The sequence below is a fragment of the Podarcis tiliguerta genome (genome assembly GCF_965153285.1).
Source record: "Podarcis tiliguerta genome assembly, chromosome: 10".
Classification (NCBI taxonomy): domain Eukaryota; kingdom Metazoa; phylum Chordata; class Lepidosauria; order Squamata; family Lacertidae; genus Podarcis; species Podarcis tiliguerta.
The window spans coordinates 31,850,503-31,870,942 of record NC_139543.1 but is presented as its reverse complement, the minus strand read 5'-3'; the positions used below and the strand labels follow the sequence as shown (position 1 = coordinate 31,870,942).

Genomic DNA, 20,440 nt, shown 5'->3' with positions numbered 1-20,440 from the left:
ACGATCATCAGTGGAGCGTGCCCAGAAATAAGCATCAGGTTCATTAAGCCTATGGAGTTTGGCTCACTACAAATGCTCTACAACTGTTAAAAATGGGAAAGAAAAGTGTTACGGTACTCGTGTTGGTAGGAAGCTTGAACAAATGATTTGTCCAAATTATTTGTTGGCCATCCAAGCTTAAGATACATTGAAGCAACTTGTCTTAATATATATTCCTGAAACACAAAAGGGGGAAAAAGAACCCTGCATCAGATATTTTCATAGTTAAAAGATAACATGCTCCATTCAGTTCAAAGACAGCTTTTAAAATAGTTTTATTACATGTGACATTTTAAAGATAAGTAGTAGCCTATCTTTTCGGCCATGTGTGTCATCAGTGGGGCTCAAAGTATGAGATAATGTCTCTTGTCATATTGAACATGCACACCTACCAACCTGCACAGTGAGGCTTTGTGTTTGAGGGCAGGCTGTGTGTGTGTGTGTGTGTGTGTGTAGAAGGTCTGATTTTAAAGTGGGAACCATTCCAGTGACCATCAGTGGAATCCTAGCTTTCAGAGGCTGAGTACAGTGGTACCTTGGTTCTCGAACGTATTCCATTCAGAAAGTCCATTCAACTTCCGAAACATTCGAAAACGAAGGTGCAGTGTCTGATTGGCACATGCGCCCAGGAAACAATAGCCGACAGCCACATCGGACATTCGTCTTCCGAAAAACATTTGAAAACAAGAACACTTACTTCCAGGTTTTCGGCTTTCAGGAGCAGAAATGTTTGAGTACCAAGGCGTCCGAGAACCAAGGTTCCACTGTAGTTCCAAATTGATGCACCCTCAGAGAGAATAATTAGTGCCATATCCACTTTCAAAGCAGAAAGAGAATGATTGCACCCTCAAAAGTGTTTTTACTCTTGGACCCCCTGGCCACATCATAAAACGCTTTCCCCCAAATTTTAAGGTAGAGTACTGTTGTGCTCATGTCCAGTTTATGGACTACTCTTGGTCACCTGCTGGGCCACTGTGAGAACAGGATGCTGGACTGACTGGGCCATTGGGCTGATCCAGCAGGCACATTTTATGTTCACAAGTTTCTTTCTACGCCAACCACAATGAATGGACAGGAAAACCTGGGTCCAAAAATTCTTCCCAGCTCAACTTAAAAATCCTCCTGGAAGAATGGGGTTTAGAAGTGCTTGAAGTCAGCTGGATCATTCCTGGTTTTCTTAAACATGTAGTGATGTATGTTTGACACAAGTATGAAAATACTAGCTTAGATAGGCTAGTATTTACCTTGCTAGGCAACTCTTGACTTAAAAAATGCATGTTTGAGTAATGTCCGTCATTAAACATTTACAAGTGACACATTGAGGCCACACACAGAGATGAAATTGATAGGCTTGGCTGTCTTTATATGCACAGATATGGCAAAACCATTACGTAGGCACAGCCAATTGATGTGATAATATTGAATAATGTGAGCTGCATATCAAGATTGGACAATTTAACGATGCCTGTATTTCAATGTCATTTTAGTTGTTGGCACTTTTACAAAGGCAAGTGTAACAAGTTTTCTGCTTTTGACCCTTACACAATAGGGACCTTTACTTTTTATGACAAGCTGTAAAGTATGCCTCTGCCATCATAGTCATATTGTAATTTTCTTACTGCCAAATACCCATGTTTAAGTGAAATATAAATTCAATTCAGTTTTAAGAATGTAGTTTACGTTATAGTAGCACAATATGAGTGAATAATTTTTATTTACACAGCAGCTCGCTCAGTTGCATAAGGATAGTATATGACAATATACCGTCTTTTGGCAAGTAAGTTATTCTTGTGACAAAAATTAATTTACGAAGTCCGTTGTCAGCTCTCGCACGATACCTTGGGAAGATGCAGAATAAGCCAGCAATGTTTTTGCTATTATTTACTCAAATTGCATTTTTCCACAGTCAGACTAAATAGGGCGTCAGCAAAAGATACATTTATAATGATTCTTCAGCACAGGGAACAACAGGCTGGCAACTCTGATTTCAGCATTGCATGACAGGGAAGGAAGGGTACACTGCGTAGAGGTCAGTGTCCAATGGCAGTCATTAGAAGGATGAAAGAATGGAGGCATCACGCTAGCATGGAGCTGCAATAATTCCTTGCCACCCTCTGCCCCCATACTTGTGTCAATGTAGGTGGCAAAGGACCTTTGGGAAAGGGTGGGGAAAGCTCAAAATGCATGAGCCAAGTTAAAAAAAAAATGAAATAAACTTTTATAGGACACACACATTTTCGTCTCGTATTTGTTGCTAGCTGGTTTAGGTTTCTAACTGGTCCTGGGCTACATTTAAACCAGACCATATGTTGATGAGCATTTAATTCATGCAGAATGTGTCTTTTTTTCATAGAATCATGTTGAAAGGGACCCTAAGGATCATCTTCTAGTCCTACAATGCAGGAATATACAGCTGTCCAACATGGGAATCAAACTTGCGACCTTGGTGATGTCACCACCACGCTCTCATCAACTGAGCTACCTCAATTTCTATATTTTATTCTATATTGCAAATAGGACTGGGAGAAATCCTTGTCTCCAACACTGAAAAGCAGATGCCAGTCAGTATATACTGAGGTGACTCAGCGTTTCATATGTTCCTAACTTATTAGATGAATCATGATACAACCCCCTTATTTATTTTTCTTTTCTTTTTCAATTCCCTGGAAGACAGTGTGCCCTTCTCTTCAGTACTGGGAATGCATATCTGCTGGTTTTCTTTTGTTTTAAAGGCAAATAGTCCATCCTCCCCCTGCCCAACTATATACACACACATAAAAAGGAACTTGTGGGACAGGGTCTAAAGTGCATTGGGGATCCACCTTGGCTATGCAGAAAAGCCCTAAGCAAGTTACAGGATTTTACTGGGCTGGACAACAATAGTTCAGTGGTCACAAGAAAGAAAGACAAATATATTTACATTGAAGATGTTGTAGTTTTCTGTGCGGTCCAACAATTTATCTAGTGGATAAAGGGCTCGGCTGGCAGCATGCCAAGGCAGAAATTCCTTTTCCTTGGATAGGTATCTGATAATCTCTAGTGGAATGTTCTGAGGCAAATAGCCAGCTCTGTATAATCAAAGAAGTTATTGTGAATCATTAATTGGAAAAAGGTCATGGTGACACTAGAAACTGAGGTAAGCTTTTCCTTGTGCAGATACAAATAAAAAACTATAATCATTTCATTATATTATACAATGAGGTCAATATTCTTTTTTTAGGTTTTCAAGTACAGTGTGTTCTTTAGAAATGAATCTATGCATCATAACATATAATTTAAATGAACTCATGTCTGCAAGGTCAAAAGGATTAAAAAAAAAAAGCCTGATGATAGGAACTGAACAGTCACAAACATTTGTTACAGAAAATATTTATAAGGTCATTATGATTAAACAGGAAGAAGCTAACTCCCAAGATGCCATTTTTCATTATAGTCCCATCTTGCTCCAACATTCTCCCAACAACATTTATTAATTCAACGGAGAAGACATAGGCCACATTCAACCTTTTAATGTTGCCATGATAGTTGATATAACAGTAGCTTGGAATAATTATGAAAGCAACGTGTTTCATATTTATTAGCTATTATTAGTTTGCTAGCAATTCCTATGAAACATGGGGAGATTTAGAAGGCATAATCCCATCAGTCGGTGGAGAAGCATCATGACTGTTTCGGGGGGGGGGGGGAGAATTAAATGAAAATACTACAGAATACTTTCAATTAATTCACAAAAAAAGAAAAAGAGAACCATAACATCATATGAATCCCAAGATTCCTAACTGATTGACACAAAAATAAATATTTAAATTGCTGAAATCATTATAGGAGCTTTCAATTAGTTAACTAAAGACCACATATCTAATTCTGAAGGGACGATTTGTGAGTTGTGCAGCTGCATTCTGACCTTGGTTTCTTCACTTACATTGAGCGACTGAACTCACAGATAGAGCTCAGTACATTCATTTTCCCCGTAGGGACAAAGTACCAAATGGTAGTGTAATTGCCAAGGGAAAATTATTACTCCATTCTGAATTATTTCCACCATAAATCCAAAACCCATCCAACAGACTCTGTCACAAAAACAACAGTGTTGCAGTAAAGTGCTGAGAGTCCCACATACAAGTGAGCCGTAAATTCATGAGCCCACCATCCACCAGAGCCATCCCGAGATGTGCTTAAATCAAAATTAGAAAACCCAAGCTGGTCACAAACTGGCTGACAGTGTTGAGACAATGGGAATGAGGTGATTTAGGTGCTACCGTTCTAAAAGGCACTCTGCATCATCTGCTTCATATGGGATGTACAGAACGTGAGTAGCTTATGGCTGTTCAGATACATCCCCACCTCCACTTACAAAGTGACAACTCCTACTTTTTCTTATGTAAATCTGTAACAAAGTTTATTTAGTGCCTGCACCGTTGTGTCTGTGCATTGTCATGGAACACAAGAAAATGACACGAACGCAAAATTCAGTGGAATTTGTTGTTCAGAGATTTTTTCCTCTTGGAAATAAAGCAAAGGATAAGGCTATTTGGGTACGACATGAAAGGAAAGGTGCTACATTTCACTCTAATGATTCAATGGTTATGCACAGCTCTTTTGTATTACTGTATAGTAGATGATAACGGCATGAGTGTTGAGAATGACACAGAATTATGAGTTATTGGCAAATTTTAAGCCCCATATTTTCCTGGTGCTTCTTCTGCTGCTCATCATAGCTACGGGAGCCGTGGACAAACAGCATAGGCCTTGGAAGGCAACAGTGAAAAGATGAGATGGCATGGGCAGTGTCCCTGCTGGTTCCTGTGATGGACAGGCCCTGGGGTCTGCCTCCAGTGGGAACTGGCAAGTCAATCAGCCAATCAGGAGATAGAGGGTGGAGTTTAAGTTGGATGCAGACAATCTGAGAGCACAGTCAGGGCTTGCCTGAACGTTAAACCTGGGATTAGAGATAGGGACTTTCTATCTGGTTGGGCAGAATGGAGATGGCACCAGGTCAGCCAAGGATCCACTAGATTGTGCAGCCAGAGAGAAGTCCAATTCAGGCCCCTCTGCTGTGTCAGTCTGGAGCTGATACAGCTAAATTTAAGAAAAATACTCTCCGGCCACCTTCTGATCTGGTTGGTACAAGAGATATGCCTTTGGATGAAGTAACAGCTCCACTGCTCCATTCAGCCCCAGTGCCCCATGGCCAGGAGTTAGGATAGCTCCCCACAATATTGGAAGAAAAGATGACACTGACATAATTCATCAGTGTTTAGTAATGATGGAACCATATTTTACTGACAAGGTTCAGCTTTGGTACATTTATTTATTTTAAACATGTTTATATCACCCTTCATGGAAACTGATTCCTGGATGGATCACACAATGAAGAATATCAAAAGATTAAAGGTACCCCTGCCCGTATGGGCCAGTCGTGTCCGACTCTAGGGTTGTGCGCCCATCTCACTTAAGAGGCCAGGGGCCAGCGCTGTCCGCAGACACTTCCGGGTCACGTGGCCAGCGTAACAAGCTGCATCTGGAGAGCCAGCGCAGCATACGGAAACGCCATTTACCTTCCCGCTAGTAAGCGGTCCCTATTTATCTACTTGCACTTAAGGGTGCTTTCGAACTGCTAGGTTGGCAGGCGCTGGGACCGAGCAACGGGAGCGCACCCCGCCGCGGGGATTCGAACCGCTGACCTGACGATCGGCAAGTCCTAGGTGCTGAGGTTTTACCCACAGCGCCACCCGCCAAAAGATTATAACCACACAATTAAATAAAGCATCAGGCCAACATAACTATTTGCAGTATCTAAAATCAATCAATTTATTACTGCTTTTGGCAATTCATAGGAAATAATTGGAGATTTTTTTAAACCCATAGACTGTGTTGGAACATGTGAAAAGTATTAAAGTCAATGGCTAACTAAGTTGTGAATCACACATTAGATTGCTATGGATCATACTAGTGCATAACAGAATTCAGAAAGCTATTGAAAGAAAAAGCTGCTCTCCTCAAAGTAATTAGTTCGCAGTAATCCCACTCAATTAAATTGTTCACCATTGAGGGTTGTGGTCTTGATTTTCAAACTTTAATGTGGAGGCAATAATGAAGGTTAAATACAAGATAAACAAAATGTTCATTTACACAGAAACCGTATTATTCCTTGTGAATGCATTAAGAGAACATTATCAACAACTCTGCATGTGAGAGCTGATATTTGGGAAGGTTTTAGATGTGTTTCACTGGCTTTGGTGGAAACCTTGAATGTTCTCACAGTCTATTGCTCTAATTTCTGATGCTTAAATTGGTCTGAAAACCCTGACTTTTCTGGTCATTAGTTTGAACAGGGGTTTAAACAACATCATTAGGGGATAATATGGATCCAATTACCTTGAATATGCTTGAAGACTTTGGATGTTGTAATGAATTAAATTTGGCTCTCTGGGGAAGGATTAGTGTGATAAAGATGACTACAAATTCACACTTTAATTTTGCTACACAGATGCTCCCAACAGACAATTCAGGGAACTATCATTTCCAAAACACGGAGAGCATTTAAGGGGTTGTATGTTTCTTTCATATAAATGAAGGCATAACATTTAGCTACTGTAATCAATGAGCTTATGTGAATCAGAGGAAGAATGTTTTGCACTCTGTATCTTAGAGGTCAGTTTTCAAGTCCTAAATTATCAGTGGACTAGACAAGTGCTGATAATTAAGCTAAGTTACCCACCAGTGAAGTCCAAAATAAAATAATAACAGCCACTTACTACAAAGTATTGCTGTGAAAATAAAGAAGGATATATCAATAGGCTTATGACTTTCAAGCTTTTGCTCCTTACAACAGACATTATTAAAATGTTTAGTTCAAAATTCATTCAGTGAAATTTTGTAGGTGTAACCTACTGCACCGAAGTACAATAACAGGTGCTTTGCATGCATTGTTAGGTAAGAGAATACCTTATAAAGCAAGTAAACCAGCTTTCCCATCCCTTTCAATCAATAATGTCACTTTGTGAGTAATATAATCTAACAAGCATTCCCAGTTCCTCAAATTCCCACAGTTTCCCACACGTCTTTCCAAGGCCTTTATAGATTTCCAAACAGTCGAAATGAAGGTCAATCTAGATGAGGCTTTTGGAGATCTGTGATTGGATCTCCTAAGGGGCAGGTTTGCATGTGTGTTTTCAGTTAAAAGCAGTTTCTGGCAGAGATTGGATAGGAGCTTTGTTCCTGAGAGAAAGTTAACCCTTTCCCCTATACTGTTTCCCCCCATTTAAATCCCCTTCTCCCTACCCAGAAGCTGCTATTTGTCCATGAGAAAATCATACAAGTATCATGTGTATAAGTCAAAACTGACAGTACTAAGTCAGTTTTTGACTTACAAAGCCATAAATAAATCACTTACAACCTTTTTCATGTGCCTCATTGTGACCCGTAAGATGCATGTCTCTTAAGAATGTCATCCTTACATCAATTTCAAAGAAAGGGCACTTAAAGAAAGAGCCCTGTGGCTTATTAATCACAAAACTCTATTAAGGTTTGGAAAAACCTCGAGCCTTTTCAGGAAACAGTTTAAGAATTCTTAATTTGGGGCTGGAATTTTCTGTTCTCAGTCAACTTGTTCCTACACTTCACAACTTTTATTACAGCGCAAAATAGAAAAGTAAGCAAATTAACATTAACTGATGAATATATTCATTGCTTTGACAAGTGAAACAGAACACAGCAACACTATAGTCCCCTTCAGACATTACAACTAGGAGTGAAATAAATACTTCTACATGCATTAGAGCCCCAATAGCACATGGTTAGCCCTGTTGTATCACACTACTACTATAGCACACACTACTACAGTCATTGTCCATAAGTTGGAAGCAACCAGAATAGTGATGGTAGGCAGAGCTAGTGTATCCCTCCCCTATTCTCCTCCTCATGTGTTCACCCTAACTTTAGTGTCAGAAGAGGGCTAAAATTATAACTTATGAAGACAGAAGACACATGCTTTAATACCAGTGTTTTGGGGTTGTACTTAGCCAGATAAGGGTGAAAAATATGTGCTTTAGTGCTCATCCATATTTCCTTTAGTGCTGCATTTCTAGTTCTGGGCTTTAAAGTTCTGTGTCCAAGTGTTACTTTTTTCTCCCTGGCACTTTCCTTGCAAAAACATGCTCTTTACCACTGGAAACCATTCCACAGGAAACCCAAATTGTCGTTTGTTCCAATTCACCATTAAAGAGTGGGTTGACACGGAACAGGAAATTGTGGGGCAAAAGGTAAGTGTGGGTGAGCCCTTAATCCAGAAAAGATGGGGGTGATGGTTCCAAAACAGAGTGTTCTAGGCTATGTGAACATAACTGTAATCAGTGAGATATCTCTAGCACCACAGGAACCTTTAGGGAACCTGAAGATGCTACCGAAAACAGTATTGCTACTGGGAAAATGATAAAAATACATACAATTCACTTCCCTTTTCATACACACACACACACACACACACACACACACACGGAATACATGGCATGTGTGTGATCATCAAATACTTTATCATATAAAGTACTGGCCATCATTCACATTTAATTAGCATTTATTGAAAGGTTTACAATACCTTAGCTATATAACACACATAACTCCCATTCAAAAATCCCTCACCTATTGTCAACAGACAATAAAGAACTCTGTATTGTGGCATGCAGTAGCACTGAGAATATAGTACCTGTAGTCCACAGAGTCATATATGGCACTCTCATTTCTCCCTAAGTACAGTGGTACCTCAGGTTAAGTACTTAATTCATTCCGGAGGTCTGAACCTGAAACTGTTCTTAACCTGAAGCACCACTTTAGCTAATGGGGCCTACTGCTGCTGCCCCGCCACCGGAGCCTGATTTCTGTTCTTATCCTGAAGCAAAGTTCTTAACCTGAAGCACTATTTCTGGGTTAGCGGAGTGTGTAACCTGAAGCATATGTAACCTGAAGCGTATGTAACCCGAGGTACCACTGTATACAAAACTCACTCTGCTGAATTTTTCCAAGTACTACAGTAAGAATTCCCCTTTCCTCCTCCTTGTGGCTGCCTGACAAAGTCTCCAACTAAGGAATGCTTGACTATTTCATTTGTATTGGAGCTTTTGAAACACCACAACCAGTGCTGGAATTGCATCCATGATTGAGGTGGTCCTCGGGACATCTGAGACTTCCTTGGAGACAGCTCAGAAGCTGAGAACAGTGGGGAATGCACAACCTAGTACCTGACAGGAGTGGGGAGGCAGCAGCATATCTGAGTAATATTGCTATAGTTGTATTGGCTACCAATTTGGTCATGAGACAATTCATCCTGTTTTATAAAAACATTTAGGACCTAGCTCAGAATTTCTCCATACTGAGAAATTAGGCCTGTGTCAAGAAAAATAATGATCTCTGCAGTAGCAAGAAAAATGTGGCACTACTCTCTTTTTTTGCCAAATTTTTAAGAACCATTAATTTATGCAACCCATTTTGGATGTAGACAATAAATATACATATTATCATTCACACACACACACCCCACCCCACAATTTTAGTAATATAACAGTATTAGAATATATACAAAACTGAATCAAGCTTATGAACGCGTGATAAAACGTAAAAATATATAAATAGTAAATAAGATTATGAGTATGAAATGTTTATTTAAATAATTACTTTCCATACTTAATATTATATATATTACATCAGCATATAATCAAACTCTTTTCCAGCTATTTACGACTGTTTTTACGTATTCTATGAATGACTTCCATCTATTTACTACCCTTTTATACATGCCTTGCTTTCTTCTCGTTATTCTTGAGGATTGTTTCTGCATTGGATAACCAAGTATCATAAAGCAGAGCAAGAAATATGTATGTCAGAGCAGGGAGGGGAAATCTGAAGCTTGAAGATTTTTATCATCAGAAATTATATATTGCACAAATATCATTTGGGGACAAAAAGTCGTTCATTAGTGAAATGGGAACACGTTATTAATCTCCAATGTATTAAACTGACTTTAAAGGGAAATTAATCAAGCATCTATACACAGAAATACCCTGAGGCTTTTATCGATCAGGAATGAGGAAAGTGCGGCTGATGGTGTTTGTGCTTCGTCTCATGGAAAGACAGAAAATTGAAGAAAGCTGGGTGGGATTTGAAACACGTTTTAAAAGATAGGTTCAACCTTAAAGCACGCCTAGGCTAACCAGGCAAATATAGGAGTATTACAGGGAGGTGTATTAGAATAGATTATCTACAGAAAAACATACCTGGCTAAATTGAATGCATCATCGATCAAACCCGCACGATTACTGACAGAGATTACCTATGAGGGTAAAGGAGAAAAATTGAACACGTCAGGATAACACAAAAACCCAGGGATTTCAGAAATCACAAAAATATTCAGGCAATATGATGAAATGGGCTTACCTTATGGTTCCTCATCAGCTGGTCAATTAATAATCTCCAATTTCTAATGTCATAGTTAACCCTAAAATAGCCAGTTTGATTGATGTTCCCCAGCAGCCAGCTTCCCTCATTAAGGGAAGAAATCCTGTGATGCTCTGCAAAGAAAACACAGGGAGGGAGGGAGGGAGGAACTTAAAATTACTAGTTCAAAAAGTTTTAACATTTTATATTGTACCTAGAATATAATTTCCCAGCTTCTTTCAGCACAGTAAAATGTTTTAATTTGAACAGGCTACTTTAATTTCTCTCATAAAACACTGTAAATGAAAAATTCCACTCTTTCAAGAGGACAGTTATTGATATTAATATCCAGATAGATATGGTTTGGGCTGACTATAAAAATGCTTTTCTAAATTTGCAATGGAAATATAGCATGCATTTAGTATATTTCTCCCCCCCCCCCAGAAAAATCTGGTTATCCTGGATGCTACTAACAAAAACTGAAGCCCAAATGCTAGTTCTTTCTACCAACAAGATTTTAATAAACTGCAAACCAGGTAGCTGGCTTTAATTTGGCTTAGGACAAAATTCCTGCATTCATCTCTGATGTGATAAATATGTTACAAGATAAAGCTCTACCTCATCAGTTTCATGTGGTGAATATTATTTTATAAATGCACCCTCAAATGGCGACAGCTAGTATTTATCACATCAGGAAGCTTGTTAGTTCTCAGTGTCTACCACTGAGGCGGCAAAGACCAACTGTTGCCACGACAGAGCTCATTCATGAAGAATGTTCACCACATGAAACTGATGGAGGAAAATTATATCATGAGGACTTAATTGCATCCGAAGTGAATAAAGGAATTGAACCATAGTCACTAAATCGGCTGGACAATGCTTGCTTAATTCTAAATATCCGATTTGTGGACCACAGTCAGGCTGGAATGCAAGGGAGAGGGAACCTTTATGACATATGGATTGCAAACAAGATGCAGTTCCGCTCTGAGTTGATTTGTTGCACAAAGTAACCTCACCCACACTATATGCAGCCCAAGTATAAAGTCAGGCATAGGCAAACTCTGTCCTCCAGATGTTTTGGGACTACAACTCCCATCATACCTAGCTAACAGGACCAGTGGTCAGGGATGATGGGAATTGTAGTCTCAAAACATCTGGAGGGCCGAGTTTGCCTATGCCTGTATAAAGTGATAGAAGAACAGAAGAAGAGCCCTGATGGATCAGGCCAAAGGCCCATCTAGTGCAAAATCCTGTTCTCACAGTGACCAACCAAATGTTTATGGGAAGCCTGTGAGCAGGACCTCAATACAACAACACTCCTCATTCCTATAGTTTCCAGAAACTGGTATTCAGAAGCATACTGCAGCTAACCATGGAGACAGAACATAGCCATCATGGCTGGAAGCCATTGAAAGCCTATCCTCCATGAATTTGTCTAATCCTCCCTTAAAGCCATCCAAGTTGGTGACAATCACTACACCTTAAACTATGTGCTTATATGAATGGAATCTTTCTTTTGTCTATCCTGAATCTTCCAACATTCAGTTTCATTGGATGGCCATGGGTTCCAATACTATGAAAGGAAGAAAAACAGATCTATATTCGCTTTTCCCACAGCATGCAGATTCTTATATACCTCTATGATGTCCCCCTTTTTTTCTAAACTAAAAGTCCCATCTTTACCTCATGGGGAAGTTATTCCAGCCTTTTGATCATTCTGGTTGTGCATTTCTCAACCTTTCCCAGTTCTACAATATGCTTTTTCAGCTCAAGCAATCAGAACCGTACACAGTATTCTTAGTCTGGCCATACCATAGATTTATGTAACGGAGTTATTATATTGAAAGTTTTATTTTCAGTCCCCGCTCCTAATGATTTATAACATGAAATTTGCTTTTTTTTCACAGCTGCTGCATACTGGTTCATCTAAATATTCATTGAGCTATTCCCAAAGTCTCTTTGGGGCATACCCTTTGCCTTAGTGGTTAACAAAGAGCGTGAAAAACAATCATACTACACATAGACTATTAAAGATGGTCAACACCATGATTTTATCCCTGCTTTATTCAAATTTCTGCTGCAGTTTCACAATTTCCCTTTCAGTGTTCTTTCACCCATGTTTTACTCAAACTTTTGCTGTAGCTTAAAACCAACACTTTGCCCCTTTTAGTGGGGAAATTCACTGACAGAGAATTTCCCTCACCCCCCCCCCATCATTTACTGCACATGAGTTTCCTCCTTTCCCCCCTCCTGTTTCATGCACCCTTTAGAACCTTTAGAAAAGGCCAATGAAAACAGTTTGATGCTGGACTAGTAGTAAAAATATAGTATATAGAGATACAGTGGTACCTCGGGTTACATACGCTTCAGGTTACAGACTCCGCTAACCCAGAAATAGTACCTCAGGTTAAGAACTTTGCTTCAAGATGAGAACAGAAATTGTGCTCTGGCAGCGTGGCAGCAGCAGGAGGTCCCATTAGCTAAAGTGGTGCTTCAGGTTAAGAACAGTTTCAGGTTAAGAACGGACCTCCAGAACGAATTAAGTACTTAACCCAAGGTATCACTGTATATAAAAGTGCAGATTTATTTATTAATTCGCTTTCTATGCTTGTGTTTTCTATTGTTAAGTGTTTTCAAAATGCAGTAAACATTTTACACACATTCACTGATTTGCTTTTGGAACTTTTAAGAAACCTACAAAAGGTTTTTAAAAATCTAAAAAGTCACCGTAATGTTAACAGAATCCAGTCAGAGTCTGGAGCAGCTCCAGGCCAGGTTTGATGGAAAAGACCAGGAGCCAATGCTACAGTCCAAACAAGCAGCATGCAAACAAATTAACTTTTATTTTCATCCAGACCTATTCCTGCAGTTCAACAGAGTCCTAAAACAGCACTCAACTCAGCAGACCTAGTACCCTTTCTCAGCCACCCCAGAAGCCCAGACTTCCTCTTCCTTCCCCAGAGTTCTACTTAGTTTTAACTTAAATGGATAGTAACATATCAACTAAGGCAGGCTGTAAATTGATATAATTAAGGCAGGATAAAATTATTCACACCTGGGTCTTGAGGCTGTTGAAGTGGGCCTAATGTGTACTCCAGTTTGTTCTAAATAAAATGGTTTGGTCACCACCCTTTATGTAAAGAGTACATCTTCATCGTTCTGCACTCAGTCATAAGAACATAGAATTTGTAGAGTTGGAAGGAACCTTGAGGGTGCCCCCCTACAATGCTGGAATCTTTTGCCCAATGTGGGGGTCAAACCCACCCACAACTCTGAGATTAAGAGTCTCATACTCTACCAAATGACCTATCCCGATTGTCTCCCCACACCAAACTGTCTACAACATTCAGTACTCTTACACAATAAATTATTCCAGGTCAAATCAATCTGCAAGCACTATTTCCAGCAACATCTGTATCAACAAGTTGCCAGATTCATAGGATCCGAAAATAAACACATGTCCCAGCATGCCTTTCTATAAAGTCACTCCCTCTTCTTTTTTAGCATAATTAATTATCCTATTTAGCCCATCAAGCTTTTAATGAGTGGTAACTGCTTCAGGATTGGAAAACACCTTTTTAAAAAAGTAATCTTAATGATCCTCTTTCCCATCAAAGCCCCCACAAAAAATGATGTAAGTAAACACACACACACACTATTGTCTGGGGGTGCTCACCTACACAAATAGGCACTTCAGTAAAATTTAAATTCAGTAAATCAAATAAAAATAGGCAAACAGCTAATTGGGAAAGACAAACAGTGTATTGGAGCTTAGTTTAAAAGTACAAAATGTCTGTGAGATGGGAAAGAATGTGTTGGTTTGAATTTTTTTTGGGGGGTGGGATTCTTTTTTAAAAAATGCTTGACATTCTGCAAGATCCAATTCGAAATATTGTAACAAATGACACCTCACCCCCCAAAATTAACCTACTGAAATAGAAAATAGGAGTGGGACAATATCCAGAAGTAGATTTTTGTATGGAAAGACAGTGAACTTTGCTCAGTTCTGGAACTCAGAAAAAATCCATGGCTCCAGAATTCTTTCATTCTAGGTGCTTGTCTTATATACTAGGCTCCAGTAAAATCTTTGTTTCTGATTATTTTTTAAAAGTAGATTCTACAATTCTGAAGTCTGCCCACCTCCCTTCCAGTCCTTTGCCGAGAAATGAATATGGCATAATGACAGTTGTATGCATATAACCTTTGTAGATTAGATCAACTGAATATTGGCCACAAACTATCTAGAGTCTAGCTACCTAGATTCCAGACTATTTTCATACATGTTATAAAGTAGTATGAAAACCTGCCAGTCAAAGATGACAGCTTCAAAACACCTATTTCATCACTACACATTTCTTTGATAAAGGAAAGCTACAGAAGTATCTTTAAAGAAAAGAAAAAGAAAAGTGTTTCTGTTATCATGGTTTTCAGTAAGTTTTCAGTACCATCACAATCCATTATTATTTTTTAGATAAGGGCATGATGATTTTGACCTTTTCCTACAAAGGAGAGTAGGAATCTTTTCATGTTATTCTAGTTCAAATAAGTAGGAGGTTATTGTAAAGGTTGTCTGATGAATGTTCTTCACAAAGCTCTATATAATTTACTAGAATTTTATGTCTGAGCCTTTCTCAACATTTCTATAGATCGCGCTTTCTTTACCAATGCCTCTCTGGTGTGCTTACTTCATTGAAATCATGTGCAATTTCTCTAATTATCAGAAATATTTACTGAAAAGTCACGTTGGCAACAAAAGAAGGCAGAAGAGCATTTTATCCAAAAATAATATTTATCCTATGCACAGAATTGTTGCAAGATATAAATATCTAATATTGGTGACTAACTTTTCTTTGTTATTTTTGTTTGTTCAGAATATGGAGGGTGGTTTTAGAGCATTGTCTGAAACTTCGTTTATCAGGACATGAATTCGGGTCCATTTGTGCTTGCAAAAAACATGCATTCTAGAATACATGGGCATATAGCTTAGTCGTTTTCTAGCAGGCAAACACCTTCCAGAAGTGTATGGAACAAAAGGACTAGTATTTTGGATGTTGGAAGGACAAATGCTTGCTGTTACATTTGATAAGCAGCTGACCTACCACTCTTCATTGTACAGGGACAACTCTGTAAACATTAGGATTGTGTATAAACTTCTTAGCTACAAAGCTGTTTTTGGAATTTCCACAACCCAACCCTATGCATCTTCCTTACAAATGTAAGATGTTAGATTGTATGTAATTCATACAAAACTGTTGTTGTAGGCTTCATGAAATGTAACACTGAGAACCCTACATGTGTGTAATTAAGTTACTGCATGAGGGTTTACTAGCCCTTTCGTGCAGCACTTCATGATATCCATATGGTTCAGGAGGACCCCCTGACTTTCAGCATAGGCACCTACAACCTTCCGCTCCAACCTATAGTAATTTACTCTTTGGTCAGTTGATACATGTACAGTGTAAGTGCGTGCACATTTACTCAGGAGTAGCTCCCACTATGTTCAGGGGGGCTTAATTCCTAGTAAACATACATTTAGGATTTGTGTTAAAACTACTATAAAAAACGCTGTAAGGTAAATATAATTTATGCATTTTGAGTTCACTACACACTGATGCAGTGGCGTACAATACTCTCTGTTTAAAATGAATCTAGCCTTTCAAGTAGTAAACACATACAGTTGTACCTTGGTTCACAAAGTTGAACATTTTGGCTCCCGAATGATTGAAATCCAGAAGTGATTGTTCTGGTTTTCAAACATTCTTTGGAACCTGAACATCCAGCATGGCTTCCTATTGCCTGTTGCAAGAGCTTCCTGCAGCCAACCAGAAGCCGCTCTTTAGTTCCCAAACATTTTGGAAGTCGAACAGACTTCCAGAACGGATTCCATTCGACTTCCAAGGTTACTTATTAGTTATTTATTGCATTCAGGGGGGGACTCTGATTGATAAAAATCTTACGGAAGAGAAGATGCTCTTTCACAAGATTGGGTTTCAATCACCCGTCTATCAAAACCCACAAAGGGAATATTTCCTTACGCCTTTTCACTCATTACTTAATTAAATAAAGCTGGGGGCAGGGGGTAGAGTGGGGGGAATGAAAAGCTGTGGCAATAGGAAGCTCAAAGGAGATAGAGTTTGAGCATGATCCCCTGATGTCAAAAGGCCTTTCAAGTTGATAATGCTATGTGCTTTTACAGTACAAAGTTTGTAGGATGTGGAACCTTGCACCAGCAGGAAGTCCTTCTGGGAGTCTCTACCTATAGGAAGTGATGCCCTGGTGTTTATATGTTCTGGCGGTAGTAATATAAATGGGCTGCTAGTGCTGATTCAAGGAGACTGCTTGAGGCCTGAAATTGCTGAAGACCACCATGTAAAAGCGTACCAAATTTTTTTCAATCCAGCCACTCTCAAAAAAAGAATGCGCTCTTCAAAATAATAAGGGAACCTTTCTAAATCTGTAAATGTTAAACTACTACTAAATGTGGTACTGCAGATGTTATATTGAAGAAAGGGGAGGGGAGAATTTCAGTTTCCTCTAATCTCCTTTGATATTTGTGGGGTTTCAGAAGGATCCCACACCCAGGAAGGCTGTCATAATCAATATGTTAGCATTTCCAAATCTGCTAGCAGGACTACCACACCGACTACCACTCCTTACCCAAAGGTAAGTAAATTTCAATAGAAGCTGTATAAAGGGAATTTATTAAACATGCTTGGTTATCCATACAACACAACTGTCAGGGAGAGTAATCCCTACAGACCATCCTTTTCCCATACACTTGGTATATCTTCTATTAGAACCTAGCAATCTTATCATAAAGTTATAACTATGGACATCTAAATACCCCTCCCAACAAAGAATAATAATTCATTTTTCTCGCTTCTGTTCTTTTACCTATTGGGCACTTTTTACCACTCAGTAAAGGCTTGCGGGACTTCTCACTTATGACTGGGCTAGATCAGCCAGCCATTTGTTCTATTTGTTGTATACACTGACTAGCATTTAAAATCACAGTTGCTATTGATTTTAACTTTGCTCATACTTAAGATCCCATGGTCCTTTCTAACCCACTCAGGCTATCTGCATCTTGATTAGCATATAAATGAAGTTAAAGGAATTGCTCATGAATAAATACTGCTTCCAAATGAATTAGTTTTATTCACAGCTTGATAACTTCTTATAAACTTTCTTAGAAATATATATAATAGTTGATCAGCGACTGCTGTGATCCTAGTTATTGTTGGCTTGTTTTTTTTCTTGATACCATCAGTGAACTTGAATTCTGAGAATGTGAAATATGTATGGATTAAGCAAATGAGGGCAAGGAAAAAAGACAAAGCAACAGATTAACTGAAAGCATCAAGGCTGGCACCAATATGATATAATAATGGCCAAATAACCTGACCCAACCTTCTGCAGCCAAAGCCATACCTTATTCGTTCAATTAGAACGTTTGTATTCTTAGATCTCACTTATACATGAGAGGACACAATGAGATATTATTACTACTTAATGGTCTGTTAAAGAGCAAAAAGACACTCAGACTAGGTGATTGCTTCCTTTCACCTAACTTCACTGAGGAAATTTTTTTAAAATAACTTTTCTATTCTATGAAATGAGTTCAGTTTTTTTTCTTTTTTCCACATATGGGAAGGAATTTATTATTATTATTATCATTACTTTTATTATTATTTGTATCTTGCCATTCGAACAGCCTGTGCCACTTCAGCTACGATATAAATTTAGTAGCAAAAATGAGAAAAACAGCAATGAGAAGCAGCACATACCACTTGCAAAATGAGTTTCCTTTCTGTTTCAGAGTAATACAAAAGCATAATCTGAAAGCAACACTAAGCATCATAGAATTGATTTGTTATTACAGCTATATCAGAGCCTAAAATGCCTGGTGGTGGCAAAAGATGGTTGTAAGAATGTGAATGTCATAAAGCCCAACATCCAGTAACTATGTTAAGGCCAGTAGAAGCTCTTTGGGGTATCAGTGGACAAGGAAGAATCAGCAATTCTCTGTAGCCTTCCTGGACTAATAATGATGTGGATTTTTATGAATTTTAGACTACATTACACTGGTCATGAGCTAGGTACATTATATTGTTTTGTATATTTGTTGCCCTAACTATATTATATTCAGTCTCTGAATTAAGTGAAATAAGTTTCATGTAAGAACTCTGTACATGGGGTCTAATATAGGATTATGAGTTTGTGGGGAGGAATGTAGGCTATAAGTGAGATACTTCTAACCTGTAGATCCAGCAAGTGTTAAAATACAAGTCAGGCTATCTTCCTGTGTTGAAGTGATAGACTGGCTGATGGGCCATTAAGGAAACAGAAGAAAGGAGCTTTGTGTGAGATGGCAAATGGGTGGCGCCCCTCTCCTAGCTCCTGGTTAGTTAGAAGACGAAGCCAGAGTTTAGAGTTGAGTTGCAGTAATGTGACCTGGACGTAAAGCAGCAAACTGGAGAGAGCAATGTCTGATTACTGTTTGACTCCAATAATGTAGCTACTGGAGAAGCAAGACCCCTTTGGGGATATTAATGCTGTGAATCCCTCTATCACTGGCTTAGGTTGCATATATGTGTAAATAAATAAAGACACCACGGTCTTCACTGTGCCTCATTTCAAAACGAAACACAAACCCTCTATAAGCATCAACTATACTTTATTCAGGGTCTGGATTAAGTGAAATGAGTTGCATGTAGGCGTTCCATACATGGGGCCCAATATAAGATTTCACCTTCCTCAGCGTATCTCTGCAGTCTAAAGCCTCTTAAATTTATTCTTTGACTTTTGTTAAAATTAACAACACTCTTCTTTCATTTCCTCCTTTAAAACAAAAATGTCTTTCTTACCATTCATTTTTCAGCAGCAGGAATAAAGTTTAGCACAGCTAATCAATGTCCTAAGATCAATTGTGAAGAAACAGTTCAGGAGAAAAAAAAACACATGAATGCTTTATGAGATTCCACTGGGAGGAAAGTTTATTTTTACCTGATTTGTTAGACACCCATATAATTGCCTCTGATGAGATGTGGCTCGTATTTCCTACTGCAATTGTTAATGGGATCTGCCACAAGTAGCTGCAAGACAAAGGAGGGCGATCTAAGAACAAAAATACTGAACTGGTTCTTCTCACTTTACAGCAATCAGGGATTACATCAAAGGAATCAAGCAATTTCAGTAGTAGAGCAAAGATGTTGATTCGAATGTTACTTTGCCTTTCAAATAAATTTGCTATTGGCAACAAAACAATAAGAATGTCATTCATCTTTCAAAAAAGACAGTGATGCCCCCCCTTTTTTACATACTATCATTACAAGATAGTTTCTAGTAAAAAAAATAAAGTTACAAAACAGAGGAATGCTTTCCAATAGTAAGAAGAGTATAACTGAAATTAATTTAGGGAGAAGATAATCTAGAGCAAGCATATGCTTTGGTTTTAGTGACAATATACATTTCTACTACTGCCATTTTTAGTATCTTCTTAAAGGCTGCTGACGATAAAATTTTATCCTCAATTGCTTACAGCCTTGTATAATTATTCGTATTTCTGTAAATCAAGTGTAAAATGCTACAGTTTATACCCATTTTACACAGATGTAACATACTGGTGAAATCAAGCTCTAGTTTATGAATAGTATAAAATTCATACATGAATAATGGACCCAAAGCCTTATGCAGTCATTTGCAACAGGAGCTGCTTTATACTGAATACCCTTTTTAATATTTGACGTGGTTTCTGCAGGATGATGTACACTCTATCCTCGTAAGTAAAAGATAAAAAAGAACATATCCAGCCACAGTAGTTCTTCTTCAAAATGTATCAACCAAAGTAAGGGGCCATACACACACTCTTAAATAGTATTGCAAATACAGTTGTATGTAAGCATACAGATGAGGGTCACCATTTCGGATTTAAGGAGATTGTATATGTCAATAGGCGGGAACAAGATTCTCA

General features: G+C 38.5%; 1 protein-coding gene across 2 annotated transcripts in view; it reads right to left on the bottom strand.

Moving 5' to 3' along the window:
• The window catches only part of TRHDE (thyrotropin releasing hormone degrading enzyme), a 192,239-nt gene that overhangs the window by 15,706 nt on the left and 156,093 nt on the right, over positions 1–20,440 (bottom strand). For both annotated transcript variants that reach the window (XM_083399501.1, XM_083399500.1), the window contains 5 exons: positions 19,474–19,562; positions 10,468–10,601; positions 10,308–10,363; positions 2,960–3,107; positions 118–215 (listed from right to left, as the gene is read on the bottom strand). In XM_083399501.1, coding sequence (XP_083255627.1) covers positions 118–215; positions 2,960–3,107; positions 10,308–10,363; positions 10,468–10,601; positions 19,474–19,562 — 525 coding nt within the window. The remainder of the gene's footprint in view (positions 1–117; positions 216–2,959; positions 3,108–10,307; positions 10,364–10,467; positions 10,602–19,473; positions 19,563–20,440) is intronic.